The sequence below is a fragment of the Pavona decussata genome, unplaced genomic scaffold (assembly GCF_977016875.1).
Source record: "Pavona decussata unplaced genomic scaffold, jaPavDecu1.1 SCAFFOLD_339, whole genome shotgun sequence".
In the NCBI taxonomy this organism is placed as follows: domain Eukaryota; kingdom Metazoa; phylum Cnidaria; class Anthozoa; order Scleractinia; family Agariciidae; genus Pavona; species Pavona decussata.
This window is the reverse complement of record NW_028145727.1, coordinates 188,694-207,924: the sequence shown is the minus strand read 5'-3', so window position 1 is coordinate 207,924 and position 19,231 is coordinate 188,694. Positions and strand designations below refer to the sequence as shown.

At 42.2% G+C, this 19,231-nt stretch overlaps 2 protein-coding genes across 2 annotated transcripts in view; both read left to right on the top strand.

Moving 5' to 3' along the window:
• Nucleotides 1–19,231, top strand: part of LOC146453264 (uncharacterized) — a 117,128-nt gene that overhangs the window by 70,204 nt on the left and 27,693 nt on the right. The gene's annotated exons all lie outside the window — the stretch shown is intronic.
• LOC146453268 (uncharacterized) lies at nt 16–18,352 on the top strand. The gene is made up of 11 exons (XM_085096827.1): nt 16–242; nt 1,612–1,775; nt 2,422–2,435; nt 4,583–4,762; nt 6,388–8,497; nt 9,305–9,699; nt 10,666–10,887; nt 11,515–11,689; nt 12,052–13,199; nt 15,109–15,455; nt 18,083–18,352. Exons 1-11 carry the CDS (start codon nt 105–107, stop codon nt 18,239–18,241), a joined length of 5,052 nt encoding a protein of 1,683 aa, XP_084952953.1. The 5' UTR covers nt 16–104; the 3' UTR covers nt 18,242–18,352.

Below are 19,231 nucleotides of genomic sequence, written 5' to 3'. Positions count from 1 at the left end.
CTCTTTTTACATTGCGGGCTCTCAAACTTGACAAGATGGCGGCGACTATGGCAGTGTGTGTCCTGTTTTCTGTCCCGTTTTGAAGAAGTATCTCAGCGTAATTGATGTCTGGAACACGTTTAACACGCAAGGTTACAGTAGAAGGTAGCAAAAAGCTTCCCGAAGGAGGTGGGCAGAGTTCAAGTTCGAGCTCTGGGACAAGAAGAAGTGTGTTTGACAGGCTTGGTCCTGGAACAAGCGAAGTAAGTGCAGTGGTTGCATAGCTGTTAGTTTCTTTGTAATCTTGACCGATTGTTGATGTTGCTCGTGTGCATTGATAAAGCAGGACGCGAAAAATTTTATTTCTAATTGCATGAAAATTATATACTTAGAGAAATACTTAAGATCAAAGCAACAAGTTTTATTAAATGGGCATGAGGATCAGTGTAACATGTGGCTTAAAACGTTGAGTTAATTTTGAATTAAGCAGTTGAGACAACTTTTCTGATATGAATGCTTAGTAAACGTTTGCCTAGCTGGTAGAGGGACCTACAAACCTGGATCACATGTTTCTCCACGTGAACAGACGCTAATGTACTGAACAAGCAGAAAAGCACGGGGAAAAACTTCACAGCCAAGTCTTGATTGATTAAGAGCTGATTCATTTGAAAATAAAATGTTTCATGTGACAGGCACCTTAACCTCTTAAAGGTTCCAAGTTTCAATATAGTCATGTGGTGGTTGAAAGTTTTTGGTTTCAAAATTTTCCAAGCAGTTTATTTTTCTTGGCCCCAGATTCATTGTTGCCACAATCTGGAGTTTTGTAATGAAAATAACATCAAAATGGTGTCAGTGTATTGAAACAAAAAACAAATTTAAAGCACAACATGCACAGTCAATTGTTTAACTCCTTCTCTCCTTAAAACAGGAAAATGACCAATTGAAAAAAAAGAATACTATTAAAAAAACAGTACAAAACAAAAGACCAATATACCATGCAGCTATGGTATGGAAAAATAATAATAATGACACAACAGCTTTCATTTGGATGGACACACTTTGAGTTTCATCTTTAGGTTCAAAAGCTAGAACTACCAGTATATAACGTACACATATATTAATTCTATAAAAAGGACTGGACGCTCAATATCTTCCATTTTTTCTACGGACTTACAATGAGTTACACTCTAATGAATGTTAATTTGTATTTGCTTTCACCTGATGGCTAAGTTTTTGAGCAAACTTTCACATATAATTTAGATCTTTAGAATACATTACTACAGTATTGCTGTGTTACTAACATTTTTATTTCTTCTATACTTGTAAGTAAAAAGTATAAAAATATGGTGTGAATTCTGTATTAGAATCGAGCTATGTGCTGTTTAATAATCAATACATTTTATGCTACAAAATGAAATTTTGCTGTAGCGTACAGAATCTTTGACACACAAAAAGGAAACTTGAGAGCTTTTGAACATTTTTTTTTACTGTGTTTTGTCTAAATTGCCATTAAGTCCTTCAATTATATAGCTTGAAGCAAATGTAAAAACAGAGAAAAAGTTTCTTGCCACACTCATGAACTGCTTCAATTAATGAAGGGTATTGTCATAATCTGGTTGCTTTTAATTGCAGCGTCCAAGACCCAGGGAATCCTACACTCCTGAGAAATGCAGAAACTGGCTGCGTGACGGCAGATGCCAGTTTGGAAGAAACTGTAAATTTCTTCATGGGCCATTTAGTGAGCCTAAACAGAGAACAAAGAGCATAAGAAGTATTGTTAGGAGTGATGTTGACAGGTAAGTAAAACGTTTATGTGAATCCACATTAGTCAGCATTCTATATACATGTAATACATCCAAATATACACTGTGTATCCGTGTATGTCATTGTTGATGACTTGCAAGGCCTGCTATCCAGCAACTTTTTGAAATGTACTGTATTATCCTCTAAACGTTTGGTTTTAAGACTCAAGTAACTAGTCCCATGGGAGCACCAAGGAAAGCTTGAGTGGCACCACTCTGTCTGAGACAACCAATTGTTTCATGACCCTGTTTAGTAGTACAGCTGACAACCTAAAAATCACACCCTGGTCAGGACTAAGAATATATTAATCTCTTGTCTTTAGCCAGTAATCATACACATCTTTTTTTTGACACAAAATATTGAAATTGTATGCCCTGTTGAAGATAAAAGAACCAGGGAACCATACCCTGTTCAGCGACACATTCACATTTCTTTCAAAGAGGGAGTACATGTTATGTGTATATTAATTTTACAATGTACCTCAATGCAGTTAATATCTAGCCAGTTGGTACTTATGGTAAGTGAAATGTAATTTCCTATGCTTTAATGTAGCAAACTCATGAAGTGTACATATAGAAAGAGCTTACTGTTTATTGTACTGTTTTCTCTTCATGTTAATGTGCCTGGTGACCAACACAGGTCTGATGAAAGAGGTACTGTTATTAAACCATTTACTTTAAAATTATCATTTTGATTGTGTTTGGTTGTAACCAATACTTACATAGTCAACAATTACATGTAGGCACCCAACTCTGGGAGCTGAGAGATATATAATGAGATTAAAGTTGATTGGAAAGAACCACATTCATCAATTTGTAATTATTTCAGTCTGCTCATCAGGGCTTCTGATATTATGCGATGTTGCGATTTCGCATAATTGACCTAAAATCGCAACAAATCGCATAATTCATGAAAAATCGCAGAATTTGTACAAAATCGCACAATTTAAGAAAAAAAGAGCAAAAATCTCGCTTAATGTTAAGTTTTCCAATAATTTAAACATTATCTCAAGGAGTTTTTTCTTTCAAAAGGCATCAAAAATCACCTGGAAGCGTTTGTTCGTTGATTAAGCGAACAAACAGGCGTTCTATGCTTCATTTTACATGCTGGGGACCTGGTGCTGGTTTTCAATATTAAGCGAGTGATCATTGGCATGGAATAAACAATCCTTTTATGTAAATACACCAATCACAATCATTGATATATTTTTAAGATGGACAACTGCTCAATAGTCGCTTGCAATATGTAGTTATTTTGTTTTAATAGAAACAAACATCCCCATTATGGATAAGTTTGTTGTTAAAACGCCGAGCGCTTCTTCGCAGGAGAAAACAAAAAGATCACACCTTCCTGTAAATATTTTGGCGAAAGACAGGGAAAGAAAGTACTCCGAAGGAACGTTTCATGTTGACGATGGTCTGTTGTTTACTCTGCGAGCAGAGTTTCCTTCGATCTTCCTAGATGTTTTGCTCTTCGTGTAACATAGTGGTTGATCATCTTTGAAAGTTTGTGGTTGACAAGCACCTTGAAGCTGAGTCACACAAGCGGAAAACGGAAAAAAATGCGGGTGGAAAGCAACAAACGCTGACTTGACCAAATTAGCAATATCTGATTTTCAATAATTTGAAATGAGGCAACAAATTATTTATTTCAGCCGTTTCTTCCTTTCTTCGTGCTCTAATTGCTTCTTGAACAGCAAAAAATGGATTGTGCTCCTCTTAGACCTAATAAAACAAGGTTAAATTAGCTAAAATGAAATCGCATAATTTGCCGCATAATAGACCTTTCTTGCCGCATAATGAGACTTACAAGTGCCGCATAATTTCCAAATTTTTTCCGCACCCTATCAGAAGCCCTGGCTCATGGGATGTCCAAGTTTTCGTGCTAGCTAGCACGCAAGAATTATGGTTCTGTCTTGATAAATATCAAGGATGGTCAATTTTTGACAGTCATGGGACCTTAAGAAAAAAATTTGGAGCCCATGTCTTTCAGAGGCAATGGGTAGAGTAATGTCAAGACTTATGGCTAGTTAGGTCATGTAAATTCATATGCAACACACATCATGCAAAGTACTGCTGAGATAATAAAATTATAAAGTGATCGTGAAAGTGTTCAGTGCAGTGATAAAAAGAGGGGTTCAGTCTTACTATCCAAAATTTTCTTTATTGGTATATTATAACTTGAACAAAATGAGAAAACAGACCAAAATTTGTTTCTGTTAAATGTTGATGTTGTGGTTCAAAATTGTTTTGGTTTAAAAATTTTCAAACCAGTTTGATTTTTATTTCCCTTTGTCTCAGATTATGGTAATGAATACTGCACAAAGGAAAATAAAAATTAAACTGGTTTGAAAGAATTTATATCACAACATTGATGTCTAAAGGATGATTGTAACCTACTTGAGGCCTTGTTTGGGGCCCAGTTTCCTAAGTCTATTTAGTCAGAGACATTTGCCAGATTCTCTAGTAAAAGTTATATCACACATGGGACATCTGCAGCCATTCCTTATACATGTTTTGGGGGAGAAATGTGGTCTATGGAAATGTGCAGTTCCGGAAAATATCCATGCTCCCCCCACAGAAGGTTTTTTGTTTTGCAACCTCCGTCCCCCCAGGAAATTCTAGTTTAGCTTCATACTTTGCCTCTAAAGTTTGACTTTTAAGACCCCCTCCCTCTGAATTTTTTCTGGAACTGCACAATTTACTTGATAGTTCTCTGGGGCCAGTCAAGGCAGATCCCTAGATGAATGGTGTTGCCATGTTGGATTTCTCACACATTTCATGTTTGTGTAATTTTTTAGATGAAGGTGGAATGGGTGGCAGGACTCGGAGTCTTGACAGCATAGATGCTGAGGATGAGGACGAGAGAGAAATTCCGGTAAAAAAGAAGAAACGCAGGCCTTTAGAAGAATCAGCAGATACTGGCAAGAAAACAGAGAAGCTTAAAAGAAGACAGCATGTAGAGAAAGCATCCTCTGAAGGTGCTGATAGTGTAGGGTTTTGTTGTGTGTATTTCTGGCTGCCTGTTGTAAAACCAAACTGAATTTGATTTTTTCTCATCTCTCATCTGCATCCAGTCTTTACTGGGATGAGCTGTGTTAAGGTTAATTTGCACATTGATTAATTAGCCAGTGGTGCTCATCGGGTTTTGGGGCAGTCATGTGCGTTTGGGGTCTCATGCGGAGTTTTGCAGGGCTTACGTGTTTTGCGTTCCTGCTTTGTGAGGATCTGCAGTTGCTTTGAGCGCCAAATCTGCTTGTGGCGTGCTTTTGCTGCGATAAGCTTCACAGGCATACAGTCGAACCTCCCGTAAGCGACCACCCATAATGTCAAGGATATGTGGTCGCTTACGGGAGGTGGTCGCTTACCAGAGGTCAGACCAGAGGGGGTCTAAATTTCGGGTAATTTACATGGTTACATATGACAATTGCGGAGACCTAACCCTTTTGCCAGTGCTTATCGAAACCCATAGTAATAACTTTTCTTAACTATAAGTATATTAAGACTGGTCCATAATTATTCAAGGCAAAAAATGTTAGGGTCTAATGTGATTATTGTTTGTATCTGACAAATTACTTAATACAGCGATTGAGGCAATTCTTGTGAAGAAACGTGACTCTTTTAGTACTCCAGGTGGCACTGTCTAAATTTTTCAGGGAACAGAACATAAGCAAAAAGTTAACTCGTTTATAAAACCTGTGATGTACATGGTTACAAGCTTTAAAAATACCAGCAGATGTGTAGGTTGCAAAACAATCTGACACTTGTGCGTCGATAAGTTTGGAGCTAACAATAAACTGCTGCAGGACAGTTCAATGCACGTTATTCTCTCGGACGCCGCGGGTGTCAGTTTAGTTAAGGCTTAAAACTTGCACTGACATTAAGTATTAAATCATTACATACTGCACGACTGCTCAATGCGCTGGACTCTCCTACAAGGGATTCAATGTGATTAAAGTTTATTTCAGTGTACAGTATTGTGCATGTGTATTTTATCAATTGTTTCATTGCTAAGCTATATCAGGAGACACTTCCGGTAGCTCCCTCTGTGAGATTTACGGCGTCCGCTGTAATGATGTGGCCAATATGTCACAAAAAGACTCTTTTCAATTTCCTCCCTTGAGAGATACAGCAGATTGTGTGTCAAGTGGTCGCTTACGGGAGGTTCGCAACAATTGAAAATATTAAACGATCATCTCTAAAAGTGGTCGCTTACGAGAGGTGGTCGCCTACGAGAGGTTCCATCTATAGTGATTTGACTTGAAAACTTTTTGTATTTTGGAAAAGTGGTCGCTAATGAGAGGTGGTCGCTTACGAGAGGTGGTCACAAAGGGAGGTTCGACTGTATTCACAATAGGGTATCCTTAAAGTTTTACCGTACCCCGAAAAAGTACAACGATCACCCTGTCACTATTGTATACATGAAAGAGTCTTAGCTACCCTGAATGGGTGGCTCTTCTGTGATTATGGTTGTTGTTTTGCTACCTCTTGACTTCTGCTCACAGTTTCAGCTAATGTACCAAGTAAAAATCAAAAAATAAAGTTGTAACGCGTTTTATCCAATTAAGATTGCTGAAGGTGTGTTATTTGTGTTTTCTTTCTCCAGATGATGAGCAGGGTGAAGAGGAGAACAGAAAACGCAAAAGGAAACTAAAGAAGCGGCAGCTCAGTGGAGGAGTTGTTATCACCAAGCCCCGCAGTCCAGAAGAAGAGGAGAGAGACTGGGGAGACGAGGAGTATGATGAAGGGCGAAGAGAGTTGGACTGGGAGGAACGAGGCGAACTGGACTTTGAACGGCAGCTGAATTTAGAGAAAAGGAGGCAAGATCTTCAGCGTGAACTGGCCCTGATGGATGAAGAAGAAGCTGCGAGGGAAGTAGCCGAGAGGAAAGTCAAAGAGACGAGAAAAGAAAGAGAAGAAGAACATAAGCCTGTCATTCCCGTGGTGCACAGCAAGCTGCACCCAGAGAAGTCGTCCGTGTCGCCTGGGGACGAATTCTCGCCAGTCTCCTCGCAGTCAACTCCTAAGAAAAAGAAGAAAAAGACAGAGGGCGAGCCGAAAAAGTTAAAGACAAAGCACAAGTTGTCGCCGTCGGCAAAAGAACCCAAGAAACGAAAAAGCGTCAAGCCAGCAGCTGAAGGTTTAGAGGCCGGGGCTGTTGACGAAAGGACTCGAAAAATATCTGAGTTATCGCCTGAAGCGTCCAAAGTGACAACCGCCCGAGCACAGCAGGAAATGGAAGTTGGTGATCAGGAAAAGCCGCGAGGGATTAAGAAGAAGCAAGTGAAGAGCAAACTGAAAGAAAGCCATGTTCTTAAAAGCGCTGAAGATTCTTATGCCATTCCTTTGGATGCCTTGGGTCATGGACCCCAAAGATCGCCAACTCCCGAGGAAATCCCGCGGGATAAGAGGGCGTACAGCCCGGAGGAGCAACGGCCCCCAGTGGAAAAGATGCGTCGACGGACAGCGTTGTCATCTCCAGAAGGCTCTGATTCTCCGGCTTTGCAGTACCCGAGGGAGGACAGGAACCGCAGGGTTACCGACTCTTCCGATGGGAGTCCCCGTAAACCTGTCCGTGATGTTCCTGTCGCCGGACACCCCGGTGAAGCAGAATACAGAATGAAGGCAAAAGGCTATGACAAGCGTTATAGGGTGGAAGAATCTCCGAGTACCCCGGAGCACGGCCGCAGAACAGTAAGTAAAGATCCCCGTCATGTTGAGGAAGGACGTACTGAGAGAAGAAAGAATATTGTGGAGGAACATCCGCCACACAGTCCATCTCCTGAAGATATCCCCCCACGGGGCCCTGTAACACCACCTGAGGAACAGAGAAGACATCGGACTCCACCCAGAGGGGATAGACGAGGACCACAGACTCCCCCTGGGGAACCCGAGTTTGATAACGATGCACCAAAACATTCTTCCAGTGATCGAGGAGCGCCTAGGCGGCGGGGACCATATACTCCCCCACCCCCTGTCACTCCGCCAGTTCGGAGTAGAGTTGAAAAAAATCGTGAAGAATTTTATGAGGGACGGCCTGAGTCTGTGCCTTATCGCGATGATATGCCGCGGGCGAAAGAACGAGGCGAACGGGAAACTAGATATCCTAAGCAGAGGATAGAAGAAGGAAGTGAAGAACCATCCCGAGGTGGCCGAGCTCATCCTCCGATAATAGACGAAGAGTTTCCGAGAAGCCGAGTAAGGGACGATGAGATAAGCCGAGGACGACATCGTGATGATCGCCAAGAAGATTATCCTCAACGAGGTCGCCCGAAAGACGACCGAGCAGACGATTTTCACCGAGTGCGTGATCGTGAACCAGAGCGAAGCGACAATCATCACCGAAATCGTCTCGAAGATGCCCGCGGCGAGGAGTTTCCACGAAGAAAACCCGAAGGAGATGGCGAGCTTTTTCGACGAAGGGATGAGCGAGTTGACGATCACTTACGAGCACGGAATCGGGAGCCGGAGAAAGACGATGAACGGCAGCGACGAAGAGAGGAACGCCATGACGAACATCCGCGTACTCGCGTTCGTGATGAACACGACGAGGAATTGCAAAGATCTCGGGGTCGGGAGATACCCAGGCGACAGTTTGAGGGAGGGGACGAGAGACACTGGGAGACCCCTCGCGTGGATAGAGATTCCAGGGAAGTCCAGTTTGGTGAACGAGACAGGCGACGGCCAGACATTCCACGGCAAGATCTTCCTGAGAAGTAGGTTCTATTTGAATTACTTTATTATATTACACGCTATGATTCTAATCACTTCTGGTCAGGCGACCCTAGCTCAGGAAACAGGATTCATGACAAACCTGACTCTTTCCTAGTAACGGTTTCGATTGTAAAGGTTTGTATGAAGGACAACTGGTAGAAAGTACGACGTTTTGTTGTGTTTGTTTGCCCGCTTTTCAGGTTTCCGGCGAGTTAACGTTTTTGGGAGGTTTCCGTTACCGGAACTCGCCTAAATTGCTTCAATCCAGCAAGAATGTAAGAATGCAGTAAGGTTAGTCGGCTGTATTGAAAGAACGTCGCAATTTCTTCCTTACATGTTCAAAACAAATCATTTACATCACACAAACCTGTACAGTTCAAACTCTTGTAGCACAACTCCACCGACATGCTGCTACGGACTAGTCCTCGAGTAAGACACTGTGGAATTTTAACCTTTCCCAATCTGGAGTAAGGTAAAGAGGCCTTGAGCAATGGGTCCTTGTTTCCTCCTCTTCCTTCTAATTAACCTGTTTTAGCAGCGCTCCTATTTCTTCTTTTGTGGCTCTGGCGAATAGCCAACGCAGCTGGCGGGGTGTTGACAAGCAGCGGAGGAATGGGGAAAAGGCGATTTGAATAGCTTAAAGTTTTGGTAGCGGGTATATCTTCGCTCAACTATCGCCTTCGCCCACCATCCCTCCAGCTACACAGGGTAAAGCGAAGCGAATATAAACCCTGATCGTAAGTTGCTTTCTAACAAACTTTTCTTGGTCAAGCAGTTGACGTTTTAAATGTGTATTATTTTGTTTTCAGCCGCGGCCGTGAAAGACCTGGTGAAAGGCCACGAGACAGAGAAGGTCGTCATCTTCCTCCCGGACCTGACTATCACAGACGCGGCACGTCTCCAGCCCCCCAGGGGCCGCGAAGGTCACCCCCACCACACGGTCCCCCACGGGGTCCACACCGCTTCATGGAGCGAAGACGAAGTTTATCCCCAGGGGGTCGTAGAGAGGAGGGTTACCGGCCAGGTCCTCCTCGAGATCAAGGAGGGTATAATATGGGACGAGAGTCAGTGCCTGGGAGGGGTGGGTATACCGCGCCTTTTGATAACCGTAGCCGTCCCATGGAGAGTCGGCGAAGAAACTCACCCCCTCCTAGACAGTACGCGGAACGTGGAAGAGGTGCGCCACGAGGGAGGGGAGGCAGAGGTAGGTATAATTTTCTCAACGGTCAAATCGCCGTCACATGACTGGAATGGCAAAGTTGAATAAGTTATCGTTGTTTCCACATGATAATCCGCCTCAAATTTCACTTCATTGCTTAAATTCAACGTTGATGACAACTCCTTTTCAAGATCTTCTCTCTGGCTTTAAAAGTTAACAACACAACGACACATTTTGTCAAACATTACACCTTAAGCAGCCACGACAGCGAAGAGAACGTCATAAAGCGAAAGGTTTAACGAGCAGGAACAATGGCACTGCTCTGTTTTGGTCAGAAGACTAAAAGGGGCTTATTTGTAGGCATCGTTTTCATTTTAGTTTTCATTTTTTGGCAGGAAATTTGAGTTTATGAAAAGTCAGTCTTGAGAAAAATGAATAGAATACACAGCAGGGGCTAGAACAATTTAATTAATGATATTAGGAACTGTGAACCATGTTAAGATTTCAATCTACTTGTTTTTCGAGTTTATGAGTTACTTTATCACCTTGCTATATTGTATTTATCGTTTTTGTTCATTTCTCGGCTATTGTTGTTAGTTTTCCTTTTTTATTGTAATTAATATTCAACCCAGAACCTTCTTGAAAACCACTCTGTGAAGGAGCTTTCTGGTAAAATATGTCAATTCTAAAGCAAAGCTCTCTGAACTTACCTAACTGCTGAAAGTAAATATATGAAAATTCATACATTTGAACTGCAAAAGAAAGAATGAATTAGTAAATGATCATCGCAGTTAATTTTTCATCTTTTTGTTCGATATGACGAATGTGCTTAGATTCACCTGTTTGCGGGAGATCTTTACCAAACTAAACCCTAGATCAAAGAACCCTTCAGACTTATTAGGAAGCCTTTTGACACCGTGAGTGAGTTCTCATACACTTGGAAGAAAACCTACCATAATAATATTTATTTGCTTGATCAGTTTGAAAAGCAACCCTCGTTTGTGTACACAGGTGGCCGAGGCTTCCCCGACAGGATGCGACCGTCAGGAGACCGGTACCAAGAACCTCCTCGCGACAGAGGAGCACCGTGGGATCCAGAGCGTCGCCGTGAAAGAGAGCACCCACGTGACCGAAGCCGGCCTCACGACGAGTCACGTGACAGGGAAAGGAGGCCGAGAGGGGAGCTGAGCAGCACTGGGAGCGGGCCGAAGCACTGGGAAGAGAGGAGAGGTGGTAGGTATTGTGTATCACATCACTTCAACAAAGCATCTCAAGCCCATTCAGCTTTTAAAAGTGAAAAAAGATACTCGTTCTTTATGGCTGTAAGCAAGGCCAACCACTATAAATAGCAGATAAATAACGGGGATAGTTTTTAAAGAAACTATGGTGCTGCGTCGGTGGTGTGAGGGGAAACGAATCGCTCTGATGAAGGGCTAACGCTCGAAACGTCAGCAATCGATTCTTTCTACGGTGGCCAAATTACCTTATCAACTCTGTTGATAAAACCAAACAGTCGTTACTATACATGGCGTTCTTACCGTTCGGCCAAAACACTTTCTCCGAAGTTACTGGAGGACCGCAGTTCCGACTTCAAATCCACTGAATGGAATAATGAGAAATGAGCCAGTGTAGTGAAAGTGAAATGGCTAATTTCGGCCCAACAGACCCAGATTCCCACCTTGACTATTTTTTTTCCTGTAAGTACCATTCCGGTCAGGCTTAATCCCTCCATATCGTACTGATGGTTTGGTTGGATCGAAAGCGGTCACTTGAACCTTGTGCGCGTAGCAAGTTTTTACTGTTATTATTATTATTAATTTATTTATTTTTAATGAATACATTTTCTTTTCTTTTCCCCAGGGAGCCCGGGAAGGGGCAGTAGCCCACCACGTGATCGGCGTGCGCATGAGCAGGAAAAAATACCGCGTGATGTGGAGGAAGATCGCAGGCGCAGATCAGACGATGAAGAAGATGAGTGGGAATATGAAGAAGACATTGCACAAGAAAAGGACAGAGTGCCAAGACACGGAGAAAGGTAAAACATGAGCAGGCTGGAACTCTAACACTCGTACTCTTTGAATTGAACCTTGAGACATAGGAACATACGTGTGGGAACGAAAAATTGTGTTTGAAATCCGGAAGCGTGAAGGCTACTGAACAATAAGTTGCTGTGGTTCTTTTTATCGTGCTGTATTAGGGGAGTTGAGTTAAGGAATAAAATCCTATAGTGTGACCAATCAAATGAACGCTACTGAACATTTCTTCCATGTAGTGCTGTTTATTGTGCTGCACAAGGTCTTTATAGCTTTTGAGCCGCGGTTTCACTGCCGTTAATCTAGCGGTTCCATGATACACGAGCTTTAACCTTAACGTTTTCTTTTCTTTTTTTACGGACAGAAAACGACCAAGAGAGACTGCATCTTCTGTATCGGCAACCGAGTCTCCTGTCGGAGGAAAACGACGCCGAAGTGAAACACCGGAGACAGAAGAAGTAGCCTTACATGAACTACCTGAAGGAGGCAAAGGTGGAGAACAAGATGATTCCACCAGCACAGGGATACCAGAAAAACAAGCTACCAAAATGAAAAAGAAGAAAACAGGGAAAAAGGTCACCAAATCGGACGCTGAGGTTAGTTCGGAGGGCCAAGTGGTACAGGAGACGACACCTGAAACTGAAGGCCTGTTGGAAGGTGAGAAGCAAGTTAAAGGTGAAAAGAAACACAAGAAAGAGAAAGCTAAGACCAAAGAGAAGGCAACGAAAAAGAAGAAGAAAAGTTCTACTACATCGCCTGAAGAACCTGAGGTAGCCAAGGAGTTACCCGAGGAACCAACGAACATGACCGACGAAGGCGGTGCCATTCCATCGGAAAACCTCGGAGAAGTTGCGCAGGCGTCGGAGGACGAGCCGATTTCTAAGGCTAAGAAGCGCCGGCATGTTGATGGCTCTGAATTGGAAGAAGGCAAGGTGAAAGGAAGCGATAAACCTCCAAGGAAAAAGAAAAAGAAGAAACATCAGCCTGAAGTTGTTGTTCAACCGTGGGCAGATCTTGAAGGTGAAGACGAAGAAACAAATGTGAGCAAGTCTGAAGACACTGAACGTCAGAAAGGTGGTAAGGATGACCAGTCTGTACAGAATGAAGAATTCAACGAGTTCAAATCAACTGACGGTTTAACAGACGAAAACCAGGACTCTTCCAAAGTCGACGAACCAATCGCGGTTTTCAGTGACTGGAGCGACGATAGCCCGATTGGTGACGACGACTGGTCGGATATTAATGAACCGTCGGAGATTTCCGACGTCAAACCGAACGTTGTCGAGAAAGAACGCGAGAATGTAACATCGCCGGTGCAAAATTCGGTGCCGGCTTACGACGATGTTTACGATCCAATCAGCGATGACGAACTTGATGCGATGCTAGGAGATGAGGATGAGGAGAGTACGGTGGGGGGATCTGGTGTGACAGGCGTTACCAGTATACCTATGGCAGTGGAGGATGTGGACTGGAGTGCGTTAGTCTCCGCACAAAGTGCTGTGGAGAAAACAGGTATGCCTTGCGTGACAACCTCAAGGAACGTAACAACGATGACTGCAACGGCAACGAAAACGTCCCTTGAAAATATAACTTCGCGTTACTTTTACTACTTCGTGACTATTCCAGTTCGTTTAAGTTGTGATTCACCGTCGTGTGCTAACGTTCCCCACAACATCTTGAATTTGGTCATTTCACGTTGTTGTTTTGCTGATGACAGTAAAGAAATGAAACAAAACATATAACGCACGTGCAGAGCGATTGTTTTTGCTCATTAAACCTATTGTTTTGTGACGTTCTCGTTGCCGTCGCCGTCGTCGTTGCTTAAGTTCCCTATTAGCTTTTCAGTGCGGGAGTGATCAAAATAAGAGCTTAGTCTAGATTCATGGATATTTAGGGAACATTTCAGGGAAAACAAATTGTGCGAAGAAACGAGAGAACCAGTAGTGAGGAACTGTGAAACAGTATCCTACGAAACCGGTTCTATTCAAGTAACGAAAGGTTTGAGATTGCTGGTACATAGTAAATTACTTCACAACATTGTTTAACGGTATCAGTGTTGGCAGTGAATATATGAAAATACATGCATTTGAACTGCGGAAGAAAGAATGAATAAGTGAATGATCATTTTTACGGTTGGTGTGATATCTAATGATTTTACCGACCAAATAACATGTAAATAAATGATATACGTAACTTCAGCAGTTGCGAAAAGAAGACCTGAAAAAAAATTCAGGATTAAACGAGATTCGAACCCATGACCTCTGCGATATCGGTGTAGTGCTATACCAACTGAGCTATCAAGCCAACTGGGAGCTGGTCATTTTGTGAATTCGTAATGTACCCATAGAGGTCAGGAGGCGATGAGATGACTGAATATATGAAAATTCATACATTTGAACTGCGAAAGAAAGAATGAATATGTGAATGATCATTGCAGTTATATACGCAACTTAAGCAGTTGCGAAAAGAAAGCCTGACCTTTTACCAGGCTTTCTTCTCGCAACTGTCAAAGTTGCGTATATAACTGCGATGATCATTCACTCACTTATTCATGGTATCGAGTGTCTAAAGCACTGAGTACAGAATCCAAAGGGTACGTTGTGTGTTTTTTGGTGTTGCGGAGAAGCATTGGTTGTTTTCGACTGTATTTTGGTGTTCGTTTCTCTAGAATCTGTTGTTTAATCACCGCACCAAGAAATTTCCGAGAAAACGAGATAGCTAAAAGTAAATACTGTAAAACTGTAGCAAAGGGAAACTGGTTTCTGTTCAAGATAGCTGGTAATAAATAGCAACAAAGGGAGACTGGATTCCGATGGAGAATTTTGAAACTGGTGTTGGATCACTACTTAATGGGGTAGTGTCGCCTAATTTTGGTGTCACTTTGGACAGCCAAGTAACATATTTTTATGGTTGTAAATGTTCAAATAATGGTTCAGTTTTGTTAACAATAACCCTCTAGTGCACAGAAACTAGTATCATTCATCTTTGGTTGCGGATGGCTAGGATGGAAATGGATTGCAACTTGAAAAAAATGGCAATTTTTTTTTCAAGTTCCTTTTGAGTGTTTTGGAAAAATTGCTAAAACCTGATTATAGTTAGTCTTCCTCGGAGAAGTCATTTCATATTTTCCTCCCGGTGCTGTAAGAGATATTTCATGTTAGAAAATAGGTTCTTAATCAAATATGTTAGCAGGTTTTGATCAATATACAACAAAATCTCCTTGACAGTGCCCCTTTATTAGGTTAATAGCTCCTGAGTGTTATGTAGTGAACCCCCATTGACTGAACTACTTATGTTTTTCGAATTCAGAGTACCTCTTTGTAAACGACTGGTAAAAGGGCTGTCTCCTCGGAGGTATGAAATTTGCGAGGTTGGTGTATAACTTTTAAATTTTGACCCATTCACTATGTTCTTGTTTCAGGAGAGGAACCTGGTTCCCACTTAAAGCGGTTTACTCCTGGTCACGTGTTTTCGCGCATTGGAATCTCTTCTTCGCTTGCCGGTCCGCGGCTTACCAAACTAGTTCAACAAGCATGCGCAGACCCAACGAACGATAACTCCTCTGGGTTAGAGACTGTTGAATCCAGTGACGTCGAAGCCACGGGCGAGTCTCAAGTTGTCAATAGTATTGGCGCGCTGATGGCAGGCGCGGCCGCGAAAAGGCGGAAAAGAGAGATGCTTTTTACGAACGTTGGGCCGTGTAGACGGGCTCTGTGCGCCCGGACGGACCTAGCGATGAGAAAGCGGCTGAGGAGGCTCACGGGAAAGGTAGGTTCCGCTGCTCAGTTAAACAGGATGGCGCTTTCTATCATTCACACTTGGCCAAATACGTCCTGTCAACTAAACGCGCTTCAAAATCTCCTAGAAACAGAAACGATAATAATAATGATAATATTGATTTTTATCGATTTATTTTAACGTGCCATTTTAAGTTTCGCTTGGCTCACAGGTTACGCTACGCGCCCTGTGGTACTTTCTTATACTGTGCATACAGATAGTTTTACTGCGCATGAGAATAGACATTCTTGTATGGCGCATTTCCATAGCTCAATGCGCCTTACAAAATGATTATATTCGGAGAAGAAATTTCTTAGAAACTGGACGTATTTTCTTAGTAACGGTCACACGAAAGGCAGAGGTGTTTTTTTTTTTGTTGTTGTTGTTGTTTTTTTTCGTCGCCAATGAACCATTGGGGAAGACGGTAACACTTTAGAAAGATTTAGGCCCGGTTTATACGCCGAACTTTACATGAGCCGAACCTAATACCTATTAAGGTCGACCCAAATAATTAAGTTCGGCAGTTGATTCAGACGTCGAACCTAACTGAAGTCGAACTTAATTAAAGCTCAAGTGAGAAAATAGATTTTCGTGGTCAGCAGCTGTTGTTTTTACTCGACAAGATTCAAAATGACGGGAAAGATGAATTCTGACATGGAAGAGCTTGTTTGGAAAAATAATGAAGACAGGCCAAACACGGCTCCTCTCGGTCGGGATAGGAAGAATATGACCTTCAAAGCTAATTTGCTCTTACGAGTATGTCTTTAAAAGATCTCTCTTTTCTGTACGAAGGGTCTTTGAAGATCCCTCTTAGCAGAGGCTGATTTTCTATCAAGTGCCATTTACTCATCTGAATTGTTTTCGGTTAGGCGCAAAAGGGCGATATTCCGTAACAAACGGCAAAATGTTTTTTGCGCGTTATTTGTTTGTTTTGTAGTGTCGACATTCTTTCGCGGAAATTGACTTCTGAAAGAGTTTTATATATAAGGTTATCGAGGCAACCTCTGTGGCGTAATCTCTGTTTGAATAAAGTGATGTTTTCTTCAAATGTTGTTTTTGAAGATTTTGTTCTGAGAAGTCTTGAGGCTTCGCCTTTGATATAGCTTGTATTGGAAAGTTTCTGTCGGTTTGAAGTGCGTGTGCATATCAAGAATAGATTTTTTTTAATCTTTCGCATCTCAGACAAGTATATTTAGTTTTTTTCGAAACAAGAAGAACAAGCACATTCCTCTTTTCCCGCATCTCGTTCAAAATTAAGTCCTTTGCGCATGCCAAGTCGATGGAGCGCGCAGACCTCTGGGATAGATATAATTTATATAATTTATACATAACGTATGCATTTGGTTCGGCACATGTAAAGTTCGACGTCTGAATCGATGTCTGAATCGAAGAATCGAAGAACTTTTGCCGCTCTATTCGACTGGCGCAGTCGAATAGAACGGCGGGTCGACCCAAATACAAATTTGTCGATCCTAACTGATTCATACGTCGATCTTTACATGCGCCGAACCAAATGATTAGGTTCGGCTCATGTAAAGTTCGACGTATGAACCGGGCCTTAGAATTACATATACGGCAAACGGCAGAAATGACCATGTGTCTATGTTTATCCTACGTTTGCCGCTCGCTGGTTTCGGTTTCTCAGTAAAATTGAGCATTATTTCGCACTCACTATTCTCATCTATGTACAATTTTTGTTTTCTTTTCAAGAAAACAAAAACGCGAATCTCACTTTTGCCGTTTGACGTGAACGCCATGCTAAATCTGTCTATTGTGAAGCATAACGGTTGTAAACTGGGTTTAATAAAAAAAAAAAAATCACTGGTAGACGACGAATTTGGTGAGTCCCAAAGACCTTTGTTACGTGTAGGGGTGTTTGTGGGGCATGGTCCCAGAATTTGTTTTCCAACGTTTGAGGTTAAACGAAGCATTTTGTTGGATTTTGCCCGCAAGGGTGCAGTTTTTAACCATTTGTCTTTTGAAACAAAAATATCACAGAGAAACGTTGACACCCAGGCCATAACAACGATGGACAGATTCCTTCTCTTTCTTTCTCTACCCCCACCTCTCCCCTTTTTCGTGGGAGGAAGAGAGAGGACCCTGGAATTGAGGTTGCGTGGACTACCGGGAATTAAATACGTTTCTGTTATAAGAATTCAGACAATCAACAACTAGAGGATAGTACCCCACAGGGCGGAATATAAAACTTGCGCCAACGCATAGAGTATAGAGCGGCTTTCAATCGAGTGTCGTAAAACCAAAACCAAAGTAATTACTCTGGCCAGTCACAACAAACGCAGACAATGCAATGAGCCAATCAGAATTCGAAACAAATACATGTAACCAGCGCCAAGCGCGGGAAAACACGTGCAAGCGAGGCACGATTGGTTTTGGTTTTACATCTCATTGGTTGAGAAAGTGGCGCGAGTTTTGTCAACCAATCATAGCGCGCAGTAATGCAAAACCAAGGCATACGGGCAATTACTTTCGACACTCAATTGAAAACCGCTCTAATATTTGTATTTGAATACGCAATCTCCCTTTGTTTAGTTGAACTTTGTTTAGCTGTGGATCAGAAATCTTACGATTTTTTCTTCATTTGTCTGTTCTGTCAATAGGTTGGCCTTTTCCAGACGCCCCCGTCAGCCCCAGTCGACAACGAACTTTATTTGATGAGCGTGGCCTTGTACAAACATGAACATTCCTCCACCGACACCTCTGTTACAAAGTTAATCCCTTCTAGGGTGGGAACAGTTCTTACCACAGTGACTTCATAACTTTGAATCAAACCCTTAACTTTTCTCGCAAATATTTGTGTATTCCATTGGAATTGCATGAAACAATAACGTAGGTTTTAAGTATTAAAATATAAATCAAGTCAGCTATAACTATGGAGTTTATTTTTCCTTCTTTAACTTGTAAATGGCCGTTCTAAAGTTTAGCAGCGGCGTTACTTACAGTTGCGTGTTTGTTATGCAATTGGTGGTGCACTTTGGATGGCAGCAAAAAGCTTCTTTAATGACCTCCCTCAAACAAGGCTTTGACTTGTTTTACGTTTCCATCCCATGCGGTCTCTGCAACGATTGATCCAGGCAATTAAGAAAAAACCGCACTTAAGGCTTCGTTATTCACAGTCGTTTCCACGCATATCGAAGGGTAAACCGAACGTGAAAAGGGAAATATAACCATTTTAGCTTCAGTTGTCTGACCTTGCTGTATGTGAAACTGGGCGCTTTGGGCAACGCAGAAATACTCATCTAAACCACGGGAATTCGAGCATAATTCTTACTTCTATTGGTGCAACATCCTTAAACCAGTTCAGAATACCTCTTGCACCTCATTTGTCTGGGATCTCAGGCCAAACAATCTCCGAATACAGACATCCCACTGGTCTCCCTCGCAGCCGTTTTTTTGGCTGTCACGCAACGCTCCCAGCCCAAAACACGGCTGCGGGGGAGACTAACATCCCACCTCTCTCCCGGTTGTTAAATAGGGAACTAATCAACGCCAACGAAAACGTCACTTGAAAATATAAGTTGGCGTTACTTATACTAATTCCCTGCCTTTGATTTTCTGGCCAATCACAAGCTCTCAAGGGAATTCAAATGCTTGAAGAAGTCAGCTGAAGATTTCGTGACACTGGAAAACTAGTTCCTTTCGTTTTCGAAGGTGGCAAATATACATTTGGTAGCATATATATATTTTCGAACTACCGAACACCAGCTGACAAATTGGAGGTTAAAATTCCGTTTCCAAAAACTTTCTCT